Source organism: Rattus norvegicus, chromosome 1, assembly GCF_036323735.1.
Source record: "Rattus norvegicus strain BN/NHsdMcwi chromosome 1, GRCr8, whole genome shotgun sequence".
NCBI classification, from domain to species: domain Eukaryota; kingdom Metazoa; phylum Chordata; class Mammalia; order Rodentia; family Muridae; genus Rattus; species Rattus norvegicus.
In genome coordinates, this window is record NC_086019.1 from 160186245 (window position 1) to 160210313 (window position 24069).

The 24069-nt window shown below is 45.2% G+C and overlaps 1 protein-coding gene across 21 annotated transcripts in view; it reads left to right on the plus strand.

Annotated features, from left to right (window-relative positions):
* Positions 1 to 24069, plus strand: part of Tenm4 (teneurin transmembrane protein 4) — a 2974939-nt gene that overhangs the window by 2486634 nt on the left and 464236 nt on the right. For all 21 annotated transcript variants that reach the window (XM_039113155.2, XM_039113170.2, XM_063262756.1 and 18 more), the window contains one exon: positions 6050 to 6148. In XM_039113155.2, the coding sequence (XP_038969083.1) occupies positions 6139 to 6148 (10 nt within the window). In that variant the 5' untranslated portion in view covers positions 6050 to 6138. The remainder of the gene's footprint in view (positions 1 to 6049; positions 6149 to 24069) is intronic.

A 24069-nucleotide genomic window follows, 5' to 3' on the forward strand; every position in this document is an offset into this window, starting at 1 on the left:
ACACACACACACACACACACCCCAGATGAGCTGGGCAGCAAACCTATGGGAACTCTTGCAATTCACAGCTTGCCACAGCTGACATTGTGAACCAGCCATGCATAAATGTCAAAACTACCGGAAAGGAAATAGAATAGAAAAATTGGCTACTATCCCCAGACAAGAAAATGGCAGATGAGATCTAACCTTCTTTCCACAGCTGGTTTTGCCCACAGAGGCCCTGCATAAAAGCCTCTCACTCCCTCACAAATGAGGACATCCAGTTAAATATTCATAGAGCTGAGAACTACATATGTATTTAGGAAAATATATATATGCACATACATATATATAACAAAATTAAAGAAAATGAGGCCATAAAATAATAAAATAAATTCAGAGGGAGATTGCATAAAGCCATCTGCTGCCTTTATTACCCCCACCCTGGAACCCCACATATTTAAAATATATAAGTACTCACCCTAAAACATTCCATCACAGCAATATGATGGAGCGCCTGAGCGCTCCAAGGTCGATGGAACAGGGAAAGTCAGGTGGGAGGAGAGGGATATAAGCAACCACAGGGCTCATACCTAGATCTGTCCCAAGCAGGACAATACAGATTGGCTCATGGTACCGCCATACTCTTTGGAAAAGGTGCCATTCTGGATGCGAGAGAGATACTGTCTGTGAATTTATATGTGGTTGTGTCTGTTTACTCTCTCGTCTGAACATTGAATCACCAGCCACTGCAGCTACCATAATAAGAATAATATAATCTGCTTCGCTTGTTCTGGAGAGGTAGACTTCAAAGGTCGGTACCCAAGTGAACTCGGGCATGTAGTATGCCTTCTCTCCTACTGTTGACTTGAAACTTTAATGGTTTTTTTTTTCAGAGACAGAGGAAGGGAAGGGAACTCACTTTTACTGAGCAGTCATCCTGATGCTGCACTGGCCTGGGCTCACCTGCATGCTCAGAGTGTTTAGATCTAGTTTGGAGGCTTCATGCTTCCCCTGTTGGGCCTTGTGGACTCCCCTACTCTCAATCTAGTCTGATTCTGGGCAAATTGCTGGGAGAACTGAGAATATTAAGAGGTTATCAAATAGGATGGCATCTGTAATTGGCTTGGATTAGAAACCAAAGCTCTCAGCAAAGCAACAAGGTGGAATATTCTGAGCCAATGATTCGTTCTAATGAGCGGCGGGTTTTCTGGAGCAACTCTTGTGCTCTGGAAAGTCTACATCCGTCTTCAAAACAGGCTGGCGGTAGGAAATCTCACAAGAGCTGAAGATTCTGTGCCTAGGTTGGGTCTCGGAAATAAGGCAGCTAATATGGACGGAGGATGCACAAATGAACTAAGAATCTAGAAATGGTGGCCATTGCCAAGGAGCATTCAGACTGCAGGAAAGAAAGATGAAAAGTTAAATGAATGCAGGGCTCTGGTCATGAAGGTGAGGCCAAAACTGTGACCATCTCCATATGGCCACAGAACTTTCTTCCTCCTCACACCCATTTCTTCAGCTGGGGAGAAGCCATGATCTAGTACCCAACAGAGCATCTCCAGGAAGTCTGGCTTACAGTTTGAAGGGCAGTCCATCATAGCTAGGAAGATGTGGGAGCAGGAGCCTGAGGGCAGCTGGTCACATCGTATCTGCTGCCAGAAAGGAGAGAGATGAGTACGGATGGTCGGCTTGCTTTTTCCCTTGTATTCACTCTGTGACCCCAGCCCATGGAATGGCACTGCCCACAAATGAGGTGGATTTCCCCACATACATCAGTTCAGTCTAGAAAATCCCTCACAAGTATGTCCATGACTTGTATCCTAGCTCATTCTAGATACTGTCAGATGTAATTAATATTCACCACTACATCATCCTCACTGAGGAGCTAGCAATGCCCAGAATGTTGTATATTAAAAGAGAAGAACACCCTAGTGCCTGAGTCAGGAGGACAGTCATGAGTTTGAAGCCAGCCTAAGCTATACAATAAGAATCTTTCTTTAAAAATAAACAGATAGATAGACAGACAGACAGACAGACAGACAGACAGACAGACAGACAGACGGACGGATGGATGGATGATGGATGGATGGATGGATGGATGGATGGATAGATAGATAGATAGATAGATAGATAGATAGATAGATAGATCAAAGGAGTTATGACACTGTCTATTGTTAGTCTGTGACGCTCACTATGTTTTGTCTCCATTATGGAGAATGCATAAGAAACTAGGAGCTGGCTCCAGGCCAGAAAGCTGGTGATGCTCCAGGTGGACTCAGGGATGAGCTCACTGTTCAGGGAGGATTGCCAGGAGCATCTGTCAGATTTAATGTCACTGTGACAAAATACCTGAGAATGTCAAGGAAAGTCAAAGGAAGTCAAAGACTCACTCTGCTTCACAGTTCACAAGTTTCAGACCAGTGACGGCTGGATCCAATGCTTTGGGCAAAGGTAGTGAGTTAGTTCATCCATGAGCAAGGACGTACCGATGCCCTCGTGTTTTGTCTCACACTTGGGTCTCACTGCGCACAACAAACTGTACTTGGGCTTTCAGAGCCCATTGCTTCAGTGAGCTCAGCTTTAGCTGAGATGGGAGAGAGGAGAGCGAGCACTCTGACTGTGAGGATGCTGCTCCTTTCCCCCCATAGTGTGAAAAATGGCAATGACTGTCTTTTGGGACCAAGGAACACTTTACCTTTTTGGTCTATGGTCCTTTGGGGGAAAGACTAATGAGAGAGAGAGAGAGAGAGAGAGAGAGAGAGAGAGAGAGAGAGAGAGAGAGAGATCCATTCCTAACTAGACCTCCCTTAAGTAGAATGCTATCACTTTTTCTCTTTTTTTTTTTTTCTTTTTTTTCGGAGCTGGGGACCGAACCCAGGGCCTTCCGCTTGCTAGGCAAGCGCTCTACCACTGAGCTTAATCCCCAACCCCTTCACTTTTTCAACCATCCAGATGTGCTGGGTTTTTTTGTCAACTTGACACAAACCTAAACGCATCTGAGAGAATCTTCATTGAGACAAAGCTGCCATAAGATTGCCCCTTAGGCAATTTTGTGGGGTATAGTTTTGAATATTAATGGTATAGGAGGGCACTGATCACTGGGGGCTGTTCCACCCCTGGGGAAGTGTTTGCTGAATTGTTTATAGAAGCAAATTAAACAAGCCATGAGGAGCAATCCAGTAAGTAGCACTCACCTTTAGTCTCTGCCTCACTTCCTGCCTCCAGATTCCTGCCTCGAGTTTCTGCTCTGACTTTCTTTAGGACAGACTATATTCCGTAAACTGAAATTAAACCCTTTCCTCCCCAAGTTACTTTTGGTCATGGTGTTTATCACAGCAGTGGAAAACAAACTAGCATTCAAATACGCGTGAATATTTTGGTTTCATGAACAGTCATTGGGATGTGGACTGAAAACTGAGAATGCACTAACAAAAGAGGTTGTTCTCCTGAGGCCTTAGCCACCACAAAGGCTGGAAAGGAGCAGACAGAGCAGTCCTACAACTTCTTCCAGTTGTGAAACCAAGGCACAAAGCTTTGGCCTGCAGCCTTGGTGGGCTCAGTGGAGTTTTATTATCTGGACAAGTGTTCGGTCACATATCATCCACCCATATCAGTGAATGTGACTAGTATTCCAATAGGATCCTTAGGAACAAACCCACCAGATCTAGATCTTAGAAGCCACAAGTCATTTAGGTTAGGTCCTGACACCCACACCAGGTGTCTTTACCTCACTTATGGGTGGAGTGGAACAAGGCAATCAGTTACTGATCTCTTAGAAGCCTCAGGGGATGATAGTCTCATGAACAAGGTCACCTAAATAGGAATTGAGTCCTTGCTGGTTGGTCTTGTCAGCTTTGATAGATTAGAGTCACCCAGGAAGATGAACCTCAGTGGAAGAATTGCCTCCATCAGATTGGCTTATGAGCATATCTGTGAGGCAATCTCTTGATTAGTGATTGATCTAAGTGCGCATATTCCACTGTGAGCAGCGCTACCCCTGGGCTATATCAGAAATCAGTCTGAGCAAGCTTCTACGGCTTCTGCTTCGGTTCCTGCTTCCAGGTTCCTGGCCTGAGTTTGTGTCTTGGTTTCCTTCAGTGTTGGATTGTAGGCTATAAGATGAAATAAACTTTCTTCCTCCCCAAGATGCATTTGGTTGTGGTGCTTGTGACAGAAACTGGAAGCAAAGGGCAAATCCCAGAGCCATTAGAGAGGCATAGAATGAGAGTTATTTCCTACCTTAGCATATTAGCTTTATCTTCGTGTGTGTGTGTGTGTGTGTGTGTGTGTGTGTGTGTGTGTGTGTGTTCAAGTGTTCTTTGTGGTGATGTTCATAGGTGTGTAGGCACACAAATGCACCTGTGTGGAAAGGTCAAAAGTTAGCCTTGGTTGCTGCTCCTCAGCTGCTTTCTACTTTTTGTTTGAGTCATGGTTTCCCACTGGTCTGGAACTTCTCACCATGCTAGTTAGACTAGCCAGTTTCTAGGTCTGTCTCTGCCTCCAAATTCATCACTGCTAGGATTACAGATACATGATGCCAGACACATGTGTGTGTGTGTGTGTGTGTGTGTGTGTGTGTGTGTGTGTGTGTGTGTGTGTGTGTGTGGGCAGGCAAGAAAAGAGGGCGGAAGGAAGAGAGACAGACAGACAGACCGATTCTAGAGATCCAAACAGTTCTTCAAGCTGTTAGGCAAATGCTTTAGGAACTGAGCCATCTCCTCAGCCCTCTCATTTGATTTAGAAGAATTTTTCTTTAGTTTTCCTCCCGATTTATTTTCATTATTCGGTAGCAGTTCATGAGGTCAGTAGAGCTTGGCCCTGGGGAGGGTATGGGAGTCCCTGCACTTGGGCAGAGCCTGGAAATGCTCCTGCCTGATAGCTACTCTCCCCTCAGAATAATTAGAATTTACAGCAGAGAAACATCTGAGACACAGGGAGAGTTGGCAAATTTTCACACTTACAAGACTTTTGTTTTTAATGGGAATTACCAGTAATTCCTCACCTTATAAGAGACAATAATGACTTCTTAGCAGGGTTCCAAGGTATATTTGGCAAATATGTATTCAGGGATCTTCTCAAATAATGGCTTGAGAACAAAACTCAGATAAATTAAGTGTCTTGACACCCAGCTCATTGCCTGTAAGCTCTTTATGTGCAGGGTGTTTAGGAGTGTTGGTTATAGCGCACGAACCTGCGGTTTTCGAGGATCTGTGTTCAGATTTCAGTTCCCTCTGCTGAAGTCACCCAGGGCAAAGGACCTGAAACCTTCTACCCCCCACCCCCTTCTTTACTAATGGGGTGGAATTTCCTGCACTCAGTTGACAATCATTTATTGTATAAGGATGCCGGGTTGCTGATTTGTCAAATACACAGACTTTGAATTCTAGGACAAGAAAGAAATTCACATGCTGCCCAGTTCAGAGTTTTCTTTTTTCCCTTGAACTGAGGCTGAGAAAGGGAACGTGATTTGACAGGGGGCCAGAGCCAAGTTCACTCATGTGAGAACCCATGCCCAAGTGCATGCCAGCGAAGCAGGTCCATTTCCTAAGCCAGTGCCAAAGCTCAAGGAGCCAAGGTGCTTCCTTACTTTCCTGGCAGACCACTGAGTGCACTGTCACAAGGCGTCACCTTTGGGTGTCAGCCCCAAGCTGTGTGCCTTCCAGCTCACCACAGAGCACAGGATCAATCCCTTCTGTCCATCAGTTGTTCTTGTGCTTCAAGACTTACACTGGCCATGTGCATTGCAGAGACCAGCAATATAGCCTCTGCCCTGGAGAGCTTGGGTTTAAAGACAACATCCATGCAGGTAATGACTATAAGACAAGGAGATTACACTCATAGCCAGATACATGCAGCACAGGGCAAGGCTCTCCAGAGAGCCATGGTAAGCAATGGAGAAGACCTGTTTATGAAAGGTCTTTGGGATTAGAACCTCCATGGCTATGGGACCAGGATCAAACCCCATATCCCAACTGGCATACATTTGCAAAGGGTTCTGGGGACAAAGTCTGAGAGAAAGCATTAGGGACTGATCATGTCTAATCCTTCCTCTTCTCTTCCTCAACAGAAAGCAAACCACCCTGTCCTCTGGGATCTGATGGCCTTGGAGAGGGGGCTGCAGGGCCTGCGGACACCAACTCTTCCCAGAGTGCTGGCATGGAGCCAGGTCAGTACCTGCCATCACCTGTAAGCCAGGGGCTTAGTGAGAAACACTTAGTGGGAATTTAGAATCTGGAAATGCATATACTTTTCAGGCTATGTAGGAGGCACAGGAGATAAGTGACAATGGCAGTGAACTTCTTAATAAGAGGACAAGGGGCAGAGGCTGCTGGGAGCTGTGGCACTTGCTGGATTTGCCTGGTGAACAGACGGGAGAACTGTTGCTGGGCTGGTGTGCCTGGCCCTTCCTCACGTGTCACACTACAAGCCTGATGTGGAGGGCAGGGTAGGTGGGGTTGGGCATGCAACAGGAATGATGGTGGTGCTGGCAAGTAGGTACTATCCAGGCCTATCCAGGACAACAAAGGCTATGGTAGATTGGAGCTCACTCTTGCATCCAGGAGATGAGAGTGTATGTCCTGGAGCTAGCGGTGAAGCCAGAGTCATAGTTGAGCATGACAGTCAGAAGGGGCTCAAGAAGGCTCCCTGGAAGGCTTTCTTCATATTGCCATGTAACGTCTCAATGTAAGGTGGGGAGGAAATGCAGCACAGTGGGACTAAGGCTGGTCTGGGCGGGGGAAGTACCATGATGTTTCAAGTTGGAGGAGGGTGGCCCAGAGTAGGACAGCATCAAACATGGAGGCAGAGGACAGTGAAGGGGACTGCAGAGGCAGGAGGGAAGGTGTGGGAGTGTGCTCTTCCTTGGAGATACACTGCACGGCCCTTACATCAAGTTCTGATTCTTATTCGTCAAGCAGCCCCATAAGGTGACATATGGGCTCTATTGGACTCTGTGCTGCTGGAGTCATGAATCAACTCCAGAATCCCAGCTGATAAACAGACTGAGTTTTCACTCACAATAAAGGCTTATGGAGTCTGGTAGAGAGCCCCGCACACAGCCTGGGATCCATGGCCACCTTGGTAACCGCTGCAGTACTTACAGCTAGAAGGTGTTGGCTATTAAGTACTTTGGGTCAGAACTCACCCAGCCTCCTAGGTCACAGTCTTTTCCTGACATCTAGGGTCCTGGGGTCTATGGGAAGCAGATCATGAATGAGTTCTAATCACATAGATAACTATTTCCCTCTTATAGGCCAGCCACTGGGAGAGTCAGAGACATTCACGGGGCTCCCAAATACAAAATGCTGTGGCTTGGATGTTGCATAGCCTCTGCCTGCAACATTCATGTAGCCAATTAGACAAAGACAGTTGGAATAGTTATTATAGCCCAGAGATGGCTGAAGCATAAGTAATTGCATGGGATAGCAAGTCCTCTACCTTGATAGCTCTTGTGCAATGATGACTTGGGTTCCAGGAGAACAGGAACTAGATCTCTCCCACTCCATCAAAACCCTAGAAATGTGGTCCCTCCATCTTCCTAGAAGTCTTCTCCAGTTAGGGCTTTCCTTCTCTGCTTCCTCGGTGTGCCCAATATAGCATCTGCACCTTGGAGACTCTGGCTTCAGTTCTGACAGAGAGGGGACTGAATTGCTCATCGCTATTATGATGCCACCCACAGAGCTGGGCCTGGAACAAGGCTTGCTGAGCTCATCTATATCAAGGGAAGGAAGGAAGGCACTGTTCAAAAATGTTTGGTTGAAAGTTCTGAATCTGGCAGCAGGGGGTCACATATAAACCTTGACCCCTTGATGGACCTTTCCAGCTCTATCTTCCACCACCCCAGCCCTGCACTCTCTGCTTTATTTACTTTGACAAATCACTTCTTCCCTTTCCTCATGCCTGTGATCACTTCTGGGAGACTTCTTTCCTTTCTGTGTTCAGCCCAGAGGCTCCTGGCACAGCACTCTCAGCTCTTATCACTTGCCCGCCAAAACTCCTGTGACTTCTACCTCATGTTGATCAGAAAAAAACAAAAACCAAACCAAAACAGCAACAAAAAAATCAACAAATAAAACACCAAAACAACAACAGCAATAGCAAAAACTACAACCAAAAAAATACTCTATAAAGGCCCTCCTACCACCTTTGCGGCCAGGTCTCTAAGCTCCAGTCTCTCCTGCCACTCACCTCTTCTAGGTACCCTGAAGCACAGAAGTGCTCCTGCTTAGGAGCGTTGAACATGGACTTTCCCCTAACCTTGAGAAAACACTTCTGGCCCAGGGAACAATAAGAAGTAAAAGTCATTGTACCTGTGAGCTGGCCCCTTGCCCTCAGTTGAAGCATGCAAGCCACCTCAGTGATTGTAAAGCCAGGGAGTTGACATGTAGAAGGGCAAAGCCTTCCCTACCCTACCACCCCATGGAAAAGACCACTCCCCCCAGCACAGGTCTTTCTTCTGGGGGAACATTTATCTCCACCTGGTACATCAATTATTACATGCTAAATTTATTCATTTTCCGACGTCTCCCATTAGTATCTAATCTCCAGGAGAGCAGGTACCTCCTTCTTTGTAGTTCTGTCTGACTGACTGAATGACTGAATGACTGAATGAATGACTGGATGAATGAATGAATGGATGGATGGATGAATGGATGGATGGATGAATGATGCAGTGAAGACAGAATGAGTGAATGAATGAATAAATAAATGGTCAGTGCAGTGAGTGAATGAATAAGTAAGTGAATGATGCTGTAAAGATAGGGTGAGTAGATGAATGAATGAGTGAATGGTGCAGTGAAGACAGAGTGAATTAATGAATGGATGAGTGAATGGTTCAGTAAAGAAACATATAGTGAGTGAATGAATGAATGAATGGGTGAATGAATGAGCAAGTGATGGATCAACAGTTTCCACAGTTGCTTACTTCTCAATAGTCTAATCCCAACAGGACTTGGCCAACTCTGAGGCCCCAAGCCAGGATTCCCCATTCTTCTCTCCTCCATCATTCTCTCTGCCTGCCCAAGAGGCTGGATTCCTGAGGCACATCACACAAGCATTGCCCCATCTATTCAGGTCGAGCCTGCCATTCCTGGAGAAGCTAGTTACTGTTTGTTGGCCTCCTCAGGGCAGAGGGGAACTTTATCTCCAGCTTCAGCCCAGAGCCCACTGGCTTCTCCTTTTCATGTCTTCTTTGCCTGGACTCAGGCATTGGGGAGGCCTGGTTATCAGCGAGGCCCCCTCCTGCTTACCAGTTGCCTCGGAGCTCAGGAAGAGGAGACAAATGGGACAGTAATAAAATTCAGAGCGAAACTAAATCTGGAGGTGTTGCAAACAGCATGGAGGAGGGAGACAGGACTTAAAAGGATCTGTCTGAGACTGGGGGCCGAGGTTGTAAACAGCCAGGATCAGCTTCACACAGACCTACCTCGGACAATGCAGTGTGACCCAGATCATCCTCTTTATCCCCAGGGGTGTCACTTTGCAATCTTTAAATTAGAGACCTTTTAATTGATGGACTGACTCATTCATGCTTTCTCACTCCAATGACAAAAAAAAATGAGTAGATTCACAGCTTAAAGTCAATTAATTGAATAATCGAGAAAGAGCATTTAATAAAGGCAGAATGTTAGTACAAAGAGAAGGGGGAAGAAAGTGAGACCAGAAAGGGATGTGTAGGAGAGGGGCTGCAAGCTGGTGTCTTGAGGGTGGCAATGACCATGTGACAGGTAAGTTAGGCCTTGAACCTAATGAGCTTTCGGAATGAGAAGCTCAGGGCAGATGGTAGTGTTAGGTAGGGCCTTTTTAGATCCGCCGATCATTCATTCAGTTACGGGCATTCACTACTTCACATGAGAGGCTGTGCTCTCTGTTTAGCTCATTAAACTCGTTTAAAGTTCTGCAGGGTGGTCTCTGTAGCCAGCAGGGGAATCAGAGTCAGAGGCACAGAGTTGCTTATGCTGCCCAGCCTTTCTTGTACCAAAACCTCCATCTCCTACCTCCCTAAGCCTGGGGAAGAGGCTGCAGTGGGGGGAAGAAGGCTAGTGTCACTAAAGGTGAGGAAACCAGCTGGAGGGTAAAAGAGAAGGGCTTGGCCACATCCTGTCCTCGAGCATCAAGCTTCCTAGTTTCAGGATCTTGTTTTATTCAATGTTCCTGAAGGTAGAAGAGGGGTTTTGATTAAGCTGTTGAGATGCTGTTTATTTATTTGTTGTATTAGGAATTAAAGATCTAAAATATTGAACTGGTATGTATAACTTCTTTACCAAAATATACCGAGCTATATCGTCAGCATCAATAACACATTTCTATAAATAACATATTTTTCCCTGGGAGTGGGGTGGGATGGAGTTGGGGGAGTAGAAGAATAGAACTGGATAGGAAGGCATCACTTTATAGCATAGCAGATTTCTCTAATGGTTGGCTCACCCAAAGTGTCCTTGCTCTGTTTCCAGTCTGCAGGCTTCACCTGCATTAATGAGGGAGTGGGAAGGAAAATAAAGATAGAGCATTTCTGGAAATGGTTTGATCTAATAGACCCCCTAAGGGGTCTTAGGGACCACCAGGGATCTGCGCACCCATATTTCAAAAGTCATATGGAGGAACCTAGTATGGTGGCCCATGCCTTTAATTCTAGTACTTGGGAGGCAGATGGATCTCTGTGAGTTCAAGACCAGCCTGGTTTACAGAGTCCGAGGATAGCCAGGGCTATTTAGAAAGATCCTGTCTCAGAAAGAAAGGAGAGAAAGAGAGAGAGAGAGAGAGAGAGAGAGAGAGAGAGAGAGAGAGAGGAAAAAACTATACACCTCACTGTGACTAGCCTGAGAAATGTATGAGGAGAGGGGACAGAAATTCCAGGATGGAACCTGGCTGCTGCAGGAGGCCCTTGCTTTATGCTGGTCACCAAACATCTTCTCTTATCCTGGCCCATTTAGCCAAATCCTACTCATACTCTCCAGTGGTGAAGGACGACAAGAAGCTTTTCCTGTCACCCTTTATCATTCGCAAGTCCTGGCTAAACTCTGCTCAGCATCCAGCACCCTGGCAGCTGCCATGAGAGTGGGCAGAAAAATGGTTACGCACAGGATCTTAGCAGGAATTGAGTCTTGCTTGTGGGAACGGTGCAGTGTCAGATGGGGAGTTAGCACTTGAATTGCCTAGAGGCCAGTAAAAGTTTTTGCAGGAGCCTTTCTTGGATACGTACACATACAGGATCCCACAGTCACCAAAAGGCAGAGTTAAGTTTCCTAACTAATTCTAGTTAGCAAATGAAGTAATGCCCATTCCCTAGAAGAAAAAGGGGGAGACAGGTAGCTGAGTGACCTCCATGCACCAAGCATTCCTCGTGTTCCAAGCATAACAGCTACCTGGGAGACTCCATCGTACAGATGAGTACACTGAGGCCCTCTCCCCTTCTTGATAGTAAATGGCCAAGTCTATGTTATAGCTCACGACTGTGCTTCCTCCTCCCCGCCCCCGCCCCGTCTGAGCTTCGATGGTTTAGCTGTGGGTGTTTCCTGCTACATATTGCTTTTGAAATAATAGAGCTCATGGCTGAGGAGGTGGCTCGATGGGCCAAAGCATTTGCTGTGTAAACAGAGGGATCGGAGTTTAACACCTACTGAAAAAGCCAGATATGTATGTGTGCACCTGTATCTACAACACTGAGGGGGGCAGGAACAGGAGGATTCCTGGGACTGACAGCCGAGCTTGAAATCTAGTGAGAGACCCTGACTCAAGGGAATACGAAGATAATGTAGGATACTGGGTAGCTTATTTTGACCTCCTTCCATGGGCAGGCACGCTGCCTAACACACGAGCACCACAGGCACATATACTACACATATATACCCCACCCCTCAGACAACACCAGCTTATCTTTCTAAGCATAAATTTTAATTATTGGAAAGATGGACAGACATACCAAAAGTGTTTATTTTTCCAATTTTTAGTGTGTGCTATGGCAGATTCCAAGATGGCAGCCAACCTCTACTTTTGCACGGCTTCCTTTTCAGTGAACGTGACTACAGTTAAGGTGCACACCCAAGTCACTATCAATTAGAGGTAGACTTCTTGATAAACAAGGAAACATGTGAGCCTTAGGAAGCTGGGAATGCGCTGCCGCATGTCTTGCCAATGACGTCAGCCAGCAAGGGTGAATGCACATTTAGTGAACTCTTACTGAGAGTCACATCTGTGGTAGACACGATGCAAGTTTTACCTCTAGTACAAAAGCCTATATATTCACACGTTTATGACACAGGCCTTTCCCTATTTTTGAGCTGTGACTCAGAGAAAAATCTTGCTCAGGAAGGCATAGCTGTGACATGGTGAAGTCATTGCTATTTGCTTTGTCCTCTAGCAATGACACTGGGAGAACATGGGGAGTCTGGTCTCACAGGGAGCCAGGCTGTCACTCTGAGGTGGGGTCCTCAGAGATTCAATAGTGGTCATGCTAACCTCATGTAGGTTTCAGGCTTTCTTCTCGGGCACTGTCTGTCCCTTTGCTGTGTTTCCTGCACTGAATCTATACCTCCATATCCACTGGAGACTTGGGACGCCCACTAGCTTCAATTCCTCCACCACCTTCCAGGATATAGCCTTTAATTAAGGTTCTTAGGTGAACAAAATGCATGTGAAGGCTTAGGGAGGAAGAGAGAATAGTTAAACTGAGTAGAAAGCCAAACAGTGCCCCTGACTGAGCCTGAAGTCCACAGTTCTGACTGACCAAACATAACTCCCCTGTAATGGAATCTCTTCTGTCCTGGGCCTCCCACGTTTTGAGAGGCAATGACTAGGCAGATGTTGTCAAAGTCTTGTTTAAAAATCTTTCTATTCTTAAGGCCTGGAAGGGTTAAGATTTGATGCCTGAGTCCAGCCAGTACTGCATATGTGACTACCTAGGTTCCCGACCCATTCAGATCATCTTTCATGTTAACCTTATTTACCTTTCTGGCTTTCCCAGAGTGGTGCACAGTGGGAGGTGTGTGTGTGTGTGTGTGTGTGTGTGTGTGTGTGTGTGTGTGTGTATGTGTGTGTGTGTGTGTGTGTGTGTGTGTGTGTGTGTTCAAAGAAATCACAGAGACATTTAGTCACTTGCAAGCTGAATGCCTAATTTATTTTCAACTGGAAAATTGGTGTCATTATCCTTGGTGGATTCAATCACATAAATCATAAGGCTCGCTTCTTGTTGCTAATTGCACCTTGAAACGTATACTTCCCTGTCCCAAAGCAGCTGAGGCAGGATCTAGCCACCCATTTGTAAGGCTTTAGCCCTCTGGCTGTATTGCCTTGACTTACCTACTTTGAAATAAATATGTTTAGCTATCTTCCACCTCCCATTGCCTTTCCGAAATTTCCCCTGGTAGAAATGAACAAGTCAACCAAAGGCCCAGAATCCTCTGCTCCTTTGGTGTTGTAACTACAGAGGAAAATCCACATGTGCAGAAAACACTCCAGGGGTGAGAAGAGACATTTGTTGAGGGCCTATAAGATGTCAGCCACTGTGCTGAGCATTTCACAGTCCATTTCACCCTCTCAACTACCAGGAGAGGTAAGCATTGTTATTTCTGATTCACAGAAGGAGCCGTGGAGCGTCAGAGAGGGTCAATGGCTTTAAGTCATATAGCTGGGAAATGGGGGAAGCTAGAATTGGCTCAAGGTCATCCACCGCAAAGCCCCACCTCTTCCCAATGTGTGCAGGGAAGCAACAGGAATAACCAGAACTATCATTCACAGAATGCTTACTCTGTGCCTGACTCGCATGAACCTGTTTAACCCTGATGAAGAGCCCATGATATTAAACACTCATCACCCATTTGTCATATGAGAAAACCAGGGCCAAGAGAAGTGCTTTCAGAACGGATAATTTTATGAGAATGACTGTTTAGAGGATAAGCCCCAGCAATCTGTCACTGTTTGCTGCTCTGTCATGAGGGGCTCTTATCCAAATCAGCAAATGAGCAAAGGCATTGCCTATAGGACATTCTTAGTAATCTTGGCGATTGGTAATTGTAATTAACTTTATAGTTTTCTTGCCCCTGGAGTGGTTATTCTGGTTGCTACTAGTAGACCGTTCTAGCCAGTGAGTTGCCCTGTACTATGGGAGACACCTAATAGGTCAGAGGATACCAGAATGTTGAGCGTCACGCAGAGTCGGAAGCTATGACCTAAGTGACAGAGAGAGAGAAGGCTTTCAGATGACACTGATGGAAGCCAGTCTGGACTTAAAACTCTGGACTCTGGGAAAGTGGTTAGTTCTCTATGGTTTTGTTTGCTGATATATAACACGGACGTGTGAAGCTCATACTTTGCTCGATAATTATAAGGACTAAAATTCACATAAGATGATTCTAGTCATGGGGTAGCACAAAGAAAGAAAGAAAGAAAGAAAGAAAGAAAGAAAGAAAGAAAGAAAGAAAGAAAGACCAAAGGTGATTCCCAGTGTGATAGAATGGTTATTTAGAGAATCAGACTTAGAAGATAATGTAGAACCCCCTTTCATTTCAGCTGAGAAAAGCCAGGCTCAGAGACAGGCAGTAATTTACCCACTTTACACAACACACAGGATTTTTAAGACGTTTTGTTGTTGTTGTGGTTGTGGTTGTGGTTGTGGTTGTGGTTGTGGTTGCTGCTGCTGCTGGTGACAATGGTGGTGATGATGATGATGATGGTGATGATGACAGTGATGTTTGGAACAGAATATCTATGTAGCCCTGGCTGTCCTAAAACGTGGTATATAGACAAGGGTAGCCTTGAACTCACAGAGATCTACTGGCCACTACTTTCTGAATGCTGGGATTAAAAGTCTTTTGTTTTTGATTCATCAAGGCCCACACTGATACTGCACATCTTAGACCCCCAGTTTTAGAACTCTAGTTTAAGACGTTCATGTTACAGTCTGCTTTGCTTTTCTCACAGTGTGGTCTCAGTGCGAACTTTCACAGTCCTTGTGGTATGTGTCCATACCACAGCCGTTATTTTATTGCCTGAGTCTGACTGCCTTAGTACTTACCAAGAGTGGGTCTGGTAATTTCCGTCACTGTTTCTCCTAACTCTTCAGATGGTGGCTTCTTTTCTTGTATACTCTTAGATTTTGTGAGAGTTCATGATTTGGAAACTTCTCTGAGGCATGATTTGAAAAGTCACTGCTGCAGGAAGGGTTTGCCTTTGTTTTAGAAGAAATCACCTTGCGGCTACTTCAAATTAAGTGTACAGTTTGGACTTTGGGATTTGGGGGGGTTGTTTGTTTTTCTGCCTACAAGTTAATACATGCAAGGGCCATTTTGTGCTTGGAAATTCTTAGAGGATCTTCTGTTCTTTCTCCCTTACCTCTGGCAGTGCCATGTGTCCTTGCTGAGTCCTACTTCGGTGTGGGGTGTTAGGCTGCTCTAATTCATAGACACACTGAAGTTAATGATGCTGTCTTTGGCCCTAGCTCTGAGGATCCCAGACTGTCTTCCCTCCTTTTGAAAACCTGAAGTTTACCTCCTGTGTTGTTGTTTTATGACCCAAAGCCCCAAGACCACTGAGGATGGTGGGATACCCTTAGAACCATCATCATATTTCACACTGTGGAAATTCTGAGGATCCATGTTATCTCATGCTCTGAGGGCCTCTGAGGATCTCCTTCTTGCCACCTTAGCTATGCATTTAAAAGGAAATGAGTGTACCCAGTACCGGGAGAATTCCTTGGGGTGAGTAGGAAATTGTATTTCTGGAAGTAGAAGTCAAAAGTGCTCATTGCTAGCCTCCCCTGCTATAAATGGGTGACTTCATCAGGTAAGGCTTCCATGGTCATTACATAATTGCTACACAGTGTAGTTTTCCTTCTGAGTTAACCCCTTACATCAAGAGAATAGAGCCATCTCCATGCCATAGAAATCTCTGTGTTTCAGCATTATTTGTTGTCATTCTGATTGTGCTTTTGCTCAGTCCCATAGGGACCCTGACCACCTACAGATGTCCACAAACAGAAACTACCTGGTAAATGATCACGTTCTTAAGGAATACCTGCATTCTGTTTCTGTGAGCCATTCATCCTTCCCATATGGTTCTGTCATAAGCACCAAGCCCAGGCAAACAGTGCCAGGCAATGGTATTATCACTCTGGTTCATTTGTTCTGCAGACATTTTCTAAGCATCGATTCTAGGCTGTGCTCATACAAGGTTCTAGAATGTACCCGTGGATAGGTTATGGTCCCTCTCACCATAGAAAAAGACACTTATATGGACTGTGATCACAATTTGGCATTGCTGCCTGAAAAGAGAACCAGCACACCTTCAGGTAGAGTCACCAGATGAGCTTCCCAGAGGGTGTGGTAGAGGAACTAGGAGCACAAGGGAAGATGAAAAGAGCTAGAAAGGAAAAGACCAAAGATTGCTGGTCCCTCAAAAGGAAACACTACTCACAGAAATGGCCCTTCTTAGTCTCTTTTAAAGTTTTGGGCTGTTTTTCCACCCCAGAAACCACCAGTGAGAGCTGCCATTTTTAATTTATGTGTTTTCTGCAGGGGTAGTACTATTTCTAAGGGGTTAAATTGTTACTTGGGAATTAGAGGTGAAAATATTAGTTATTATAATGGTTTGTGTTCCCCCAAGGGCTACAGTATATAAACAGACATGTGGTACTATGGTGGTAAGACAAACAAACAAGAAATGGACAGGAGACAGGAAGTGATCAAGAAAAACACGTTTATAAAGGCCCCTTGGCAAAGCAGGTAGAGTAACACTGAACAGAGGTCCAGAGGTGGTGAACTTGGCTAGTGTAAGGAAGAGCAGTAGGGAGTCAGCCACATCTACATTCAAAAGCTCAGCCGTGTTGAAAGCATATATAACCAGGGCAAATTAGTCACGCCGTACCCCTGTTTCCTCACTACAGAGTGGGGTGGGTAAGCCTCTCTTTGCCATGCTGTTGTGTGGATTGCATGAAATAACATCTGCAAAATCCAAGACATGTAGAGACAAACTACCAATGCCAGTGTGCAAGTTCCCTACCTGTGTTCAGCCCACCACTGGCTTGTCCAGAAGGACCAGTGTTAAGGATGAATGCTTTCCCACAAGTCTATCCTGGGTGTCAGGGAGAGAAGACCCCTGAGAGCTCTTTCCTCTGCTGCCTTAAAGCCATACATTGTCCAGAGCCCTTGGTGTCACCTGGGATGGGGTGTGGAATGATCTGGGATATTCAGCCTGTTGAATCCAAGTTGTTTGAGTGGATCTAAGGATCTAAGGATTTTGCTCTTGGGTTTTTAGTTCATTTGAAGGCCTCAGCTCTTTGTCTCTGCAACACCAGTAGACTCAAGCCCAGGCAGGTATGGTATAACTGGAGGAGAGCATCCAGAAGCAGGAGGCACTGAAGGTAATGGGCAGAGTTGATAAAAAAAGATAAGTTAACATCCCCTGTACCCTGAAATCCTGCTTCCCTGCCTGCATCCTTCCTGCCCCAGTAAAGACCTGAAAGAATTATGAATAATGCCTGGCACAAGCTGGACCCTCAGTACTTGTCTGTCTGTAGTCAGTTATCTCTTCCTGTTACATATAATTAACATTGTCATTTGTTGATAACTTGTTTTTTTTGATGCATTATTTCTCTTCACCCTCAAAGTAACTCACCCATCAATGTACCACCACCACCATCACCATCATCACCACCACCACCACCATCATCATCGTCATCACCCCTATTGTGATCAAACTTCACTGGGCTCTAATTTACTCCATACCATATGAAACAGTACATTTTCAGGTTGTATCCCATCCTAGAAAGTCCATTATACAAGAAGAGTTTGACTCCATCTTGACAATACCCGTTTTATAGGCAGGTAAACAGAGGCACATATGAGATCAGGCATTGCCCCAGGTGATCAGATTAGAAAGCCAGTGTAAGTAGCTTATCCTGCTTGTATTTTACCCCTGCCTAGGTCCCTTTGGCTGTCATGGGACTTTCCGCAGAGTAGGGCAGAAGGCTTATTCCATTCTGAAGCCCAAGGAGAGAAGGGACAGAGGAGGCTCCCTCTCTAGCAGTGAGCACAGCTGTCTTCCTCCTCCAGCCCTGTCAGAGTCAGCCCAGCACAGCTGCCAACCCTTACTCCTGTCTGGGTGTACATATATCAGGTGTGACAGGCAAGTCACCTTTGCCACGTCAGTGGTATATAGAAGACAGCATGCAGGCCCGTGTACCAAAGAGTGAAGGAGTGTTATGGTGTTCCACAGGTAGAAGGGCTTCTGACAGCAGCTATTTCCTCACAAGCCTGTCTTCTATAGCAAGGAGCAGCAGCTAAGCATCTCTTAAGTCTCTGTATAGAACATGTCAGGACAAAAGTTCAGCAGATCCAGCATGACCTGGAGGCTGTGCTGCAGCTCTTTCTGCCTTTTCAGCCCCAGTCTGTGCCTGCACTCGCTCAACCCCTGCTCTCTCAACCCTTCTCAGTGCCTGCCAAGGAAACACATGGGAAGGGCAGCGAGTCTGCAAACGCTGAAAACAAGCTAGCCTAGCAATGGGGAAACAACCTGGTGCTTTCACAGCACAGTGCAGGTGGTCTGTGTTTGCTCTGCGCTTTCTCCTTGACTCTCACAGTGGGTGGGGGTTGCTGCATCTTGGATGGGGTAGGGCAATGTGTTTATTCCAGAAGAAGCTGCTTGGGCTAGAGACACCTTGGGATCTGACCCAAGGGTGGCCAGGTTAATGGGGTCTTTACAGAAAAGTCTGTTTAGCTAACAAGTAGCAGAGTGAGCTACTGAGCCCAGAACCTTACCACAAAGGCCACATTCATCTTTCCATTGCAAGTGACATCTCAGAGTGGAGAAAACATGTGGGAAAAGGTCTGGGCCTGTCTAACTCTGTGAACTCAGAGCAGCAGGTGTGAGGTCATTGTCCAGTCAGGGGACATGTGTGCTACTTGGGTTCTCTGATCCTATGTCTTGTCTGAGAGACCAGAAGTGGGCTCTGGTCCTTGGATGTTGTGAACTCTCTAAAGCCTGCTGCATCTTCCTGGACTACTGGAAGGTGAGCTCCCACTAGGTAGACTGCTCTGGCATCTTAAGATGACTGCCTTGCTCTTGCCTCTGTCCCACAGCAGGTGTCATCACGCTTATGTGGCCACCCTAGCCTGTGTCCCTACTCTCTGAACAATAAGAGGCATATATGGATGTCTAAGCTGGAAGTTCTTGTGGGTAAGGAAGTGTTTGCGACTAGGAGAGCCCACACTGCATGTTTGTGGCATGGCTCTGTTTTCCCCTTCTGTTCTTCCCAGGGCTATGAAAGTCATAATAGATATTTGCAAAGATTTAGGCAAAGAAAGGTAAAGCCACAAGCAGAGCGGTGTGGGAGGTGCACAGGAAGCCAGGGCTCTACCTGGCTCCTCAGCACCTGGCAGAAACAGATAGTATCTGGGCCTCATTATCTACTCACTGGCAACGGAAGTCCCAAACAGCACTGACCTCATTAGAAGATTTCTGCCTTTGCAATTGGCATTCTGTATTTCAGACTTTCAGGAGGCCAGCTGCTGCCTTCTGGGTCTTTCTTAAGGACCATGGGAGACTTTATCATGAGGCTTCTGTGCTCCCATGCGAGGCCTAGAACCTCAAACCTTCTGGTACCCAGGCCCAGTTTCCTGTATACCACACCAGATACTGGCTCCGGACTGACCCAGCATTTGACATCCCCTTTGTCCTCCCTCTATGTAAATTAAGCATTCTTTAAGGTGAGTAATATGGTGAAAGTCTACATTTCCACCATCCAAGAGGATACTTAAAACAAGTAGCCACTGTAATCCCAGACATCCTTCAGTGGGCTGGCAAATGCTAAAGACACCTGGGACCCATCTATCCCAATGCCTCTTCTTCACCTCTAACACCAAAACAAAATGAACTGTTGATACACCCAACGGCTGCGATGAATCTCCGGGGAATTAGGCTGAATGAGAAAAAGCCAAATTTATAAACTTAGATACTGTATGAGACTGTTGATTTTGAAAGTTACAAAATTTTATAAATAGAGCATGGGTTAGCGGTTGACAGTAGAGAAGTGAAACCCAGCATCCGGCAGCTGGGATAAGAACAAGATAATAGGGAGGCAGAAACATGGCTCAGCAGGTAAAGGCATGTGCTGTGAAGTCTGGCGGTGACCCAAGTTCAATCCCTGGGACCTACATGGCGGAAGGGGAGAACCAACTCCTGAAAGTTGTCCTCCGCCTCCACATATGTGCAGCAGCACATGCAGGTCCCGTGTCTCTCTCTCTCTCTCTCTCTCTCTCTCTCTCTCTCTCTCTCTCTCTCTCTGTGTGTGTGTGTGTGTGTGTGTGTGTGTGTGTGTGTGTGTGTGCATTTGACTGTGCTTATATTGTGTGTGTTATATATGTGTGATGAGGAGAAATTCTGGTCATGATAGAAGTGTCCTTTGTGTTGAGTTCGCTGAACAAACCCTGTGCAGGTGATTGATAAGATTTTATAGAATTTAACACAGAGGAGCACAATCCAAAAGAGAAAGTCCGTGGACTATCCACCAGTTGTGTTAGTATTTTACACTTTCATAAGATGTTTTCACCGAAAAAACTGGGGAACATGCACAAGGGCCTCTGTGGATTGCTTGCCACAAGTGCATTTATAACTAATTTGTAAACTGAATTATAACTGAATTTATAACTATATGCTAGCTCTTTTCTAGTTGCTGTGACAAAACGCCTGCCTAAAAGTAGCACAAGAAAGGACTAATTTAGTTTGGCTCACAGTTCAAGGGTATACGGTCCCTCGTGGCAAAGAAGGATTAATGGCAGGCGCTTGAGGCAGCGGCCATTTTGCATCTGCAAGCAGGAGGCAGAGAGTTGTGAATTCTGCTGCTTACCTCACTTTCTCCTTTACACTCAGTTTCACAGAATGATGCCCCCACATTCAGGGTGGGTCTTTCCTCCTCAATTATTCCTATCTAGAAACTCTCTTGTGAACATGCCCCAAGATGTGTTTCCATGGTGATTTTAAGTTCCCACTTATGTTGACAATCAAAGTTAATCATCATAATCTCAGTATATATTATATTATAATTTTTGAGTCAGAGTTTCTCTTTGTAGTCCCGATGTCCTGGAAATCACTCTGTAAATCACATTGGCCTCAGTCTCAGAGATTCACCTGCCTCTACCTCCTGAGTTCTGGAATTAAAAACACATACATACCACCACTGCCCAGCTCAGTGTAATTTTTCAATGTAAAAAAAAAATGTATTGTGAGTATTTAAAAGGGAGCATTATAAGTACAATCGAAGATCTCAGGATATCTCCTAGTCTTAGTCATCTTACTAAGGGCCAATTAATACCCCCAAACTGATGCCAATCATTCTCATATATGTGTTTATATTACATATGTGCTTAGCATACAACATGGACCCAAATTTTGTTATAACGGATGAATGAAAATTTCTCTTGGGAAGATCACATTTGATTTACTTTTATTCTTCCATTCTTTCTCTTGTAATACTCTGTTGATGCTTTAAAAATAGTTTCATTGAGATATGACTGATGTATGAAATGGTGTTTAGAAGATTCATGATGTCATTCACCACAGTCCATTCTGAAATATTTCTATTATCAGCCTCAAAAGAGCCTAAGCCCATCTGCAATTATTCTAGTTTTTTCCAATGGAAGCCATACTCCACCCCTACTCATGTTGCTAGATTGGACATCTCTAAATGGCCATTGCTGTGCTCTCAGAGTCTGCATTTGCTTATACTGAACATTTTCAGTAAATGAAACTGTTCCATATGTGTTCTTCTGTGACTGGCTTCTTTCATCTAATGTTTCAGGATTCATCCACATGATTGTATATTTTAGTAATTTCTTATGTTTTATCACTGATCAATATTCTATCACAGAGATGCCTTCATTTCTGGTTGATGGTCTAATCAAATGTATGAGGTAGTTTCACCCTTTTGGTGTGAATTGTACTATACTAGTATAAACATTTTTGTGCAGATTTCTGCACGGATATCCACTTTGTTTCTCCTGGACATATATCTAATATCTAGGTGTTAACTGTTAGAGAACATTTCAGATTGCTTCAGCTGACGGTAATGTTTTACATGGCCACCAGTCGTGTACATAAAGTCCAATCCCTTCATCCTCAACAGTACTTAGTATGATCTGACTTTCTAAATATAGCTCAGCAACAAATTTTTAACTCATGTAATTTGGGTTACAATTCCAGCTTTGATATTTATTTATAGACTGTTAAAACTAGCTTTTCCCTCTACCTTATCCCTCTATCAAATGAACCTAACATTGATCATCCTTCAGTGTAGATGTCAGGATGGATCAAACAGGACAATAGCCTGGGGGTAGGGGGATTAGATGTAGCTGGCTCTTCCCAGGGCCCAAGAATGCTATAGCTTATTTTTATCTGCCCATGGCCTTTCTTCTTTAAATTCACCCAGGCACTCCAGGAGTACATGCTTTCATTGGGATGAAACTAATGACAAACTCAGAATGCTGTTCTCATTAATGCTCAGCATTCACAGTGGGAACCAGAGCAGTTACTCCATCATTGGTATCCCTATAAGACTGCAAGGTCTATTACTAGACACTATCTATTCCCAGTATGGGGAAGTAGTAAGCTATGGACATACATAGACCCTTGTTTTGAACACCTCAAATAATGTTTGAATCACTTAAGTTTGCTTAAATAGACTTTTCCCTCCTTTTCTTTGACAGAAGCCCCATTTTTCATTTCTTTTTTGGGGGGGACAATCACAAACATTATCTGCACATCCAGCCATTGTGTTGGCGAAGAAAAGATGATTGCTTTATGACTGCCACTGTTGTTCATTTGGAAAGTGACTCTAGAGGGGAAGGACACAGCTCTGTGTGTGTGTGTGTGTGTGTGTGTGTGTGTGTGTGTGTGTGAGAGAGAGAGAGAGAGAGAGAGAGAGAGAGAGGCAGACAGAGACAAACAGACAGAGACAGACAGAGACAGAGAGACAGAGACAGAGGGACAGAAAGCAGCAAAGTTCGTGATACTAGGACATGGTGAGGGACATTGGTGACAAGAGGAAAGAGAATGGAGACAGGGGAGGCCTTCACAGTGGGGAGGACCTAGAGTGGTGTGAGAGTGGTAGGTGCTCATGACAGCTCCATGAGCAGTGCATGCAGGAGGCTAAGAGGTAAACATCAGGATCAACACTTCTCCCAAAAGGCTCAGCATAATCTCTACTTCTTAGTTGCTTCTCTAGTCCACAATGTCTTCTCCTCATCTTAGTTGGTGGTCCAGGAGCTTGGGTGCCATCTTGAGTGTATATTTATCTGTCCTCAGGTCTAATCATTCACCTCATCTGTTAATTCTCCCCTGCAGCTCTCAATTTGATCCAGATGTCTCTGTGGTCTCACTCCTGCTTCTCTGCAGCGGCTTCCACGTTGTCTTCCTCTTTCACAGTTTCTGAACCCTGTTCTTCCTGGTAATCCATGATCCAGTTCATTTCCCCTTAAGATCCTACAATGGCATCTCTTTACACTGGGGATGTCAGATGGCCGTAGGTCATTTGCTGTACCCTCTCTATCATGGCTGCTGTGATTCTTGGCTACCACACTATGTCATTGAGCAGCTACCTGTCTTCTCTATCCACCCTGATTCTCTAAGGGCAGAGTCTGTTTATCCAGGTCAGTATTCTCACCCTCTAATAAGGGTTCCGATCCACAGTGATTATCCTGCTTACATTTGGATAGTCTTGGCAATTTTCAGAACTCCTTTGTTCAATTATCTCTCTTTGACCCTCATCTCCAGTAACTTACAAATAGGAGACCCAAGACTCAGAGATGCCAAAGATGGTCTGAAGGCCCAATGGCGCATGCAAATGACAGGGCTAGACTGGCAGTGAGTCTTGCAGAGGAACCAACACTAGAATCTCATGAGAAAGGCATAGCAAGTTGCTATTTCCTGTGTTTCCTAAAGTGTGCTCCCTAGATCAGCAACCTCAGTATTATTGGTATCCATGGATGCATATGGGCTGGAGATTGCTCAGTGGGTAGAGCACCTCTGCACGAACCTGAAGACTGGTCGAGTTTAGATCTCTAGCAGTCACACACAAAGCCAGACACAGTGTATACATCTATA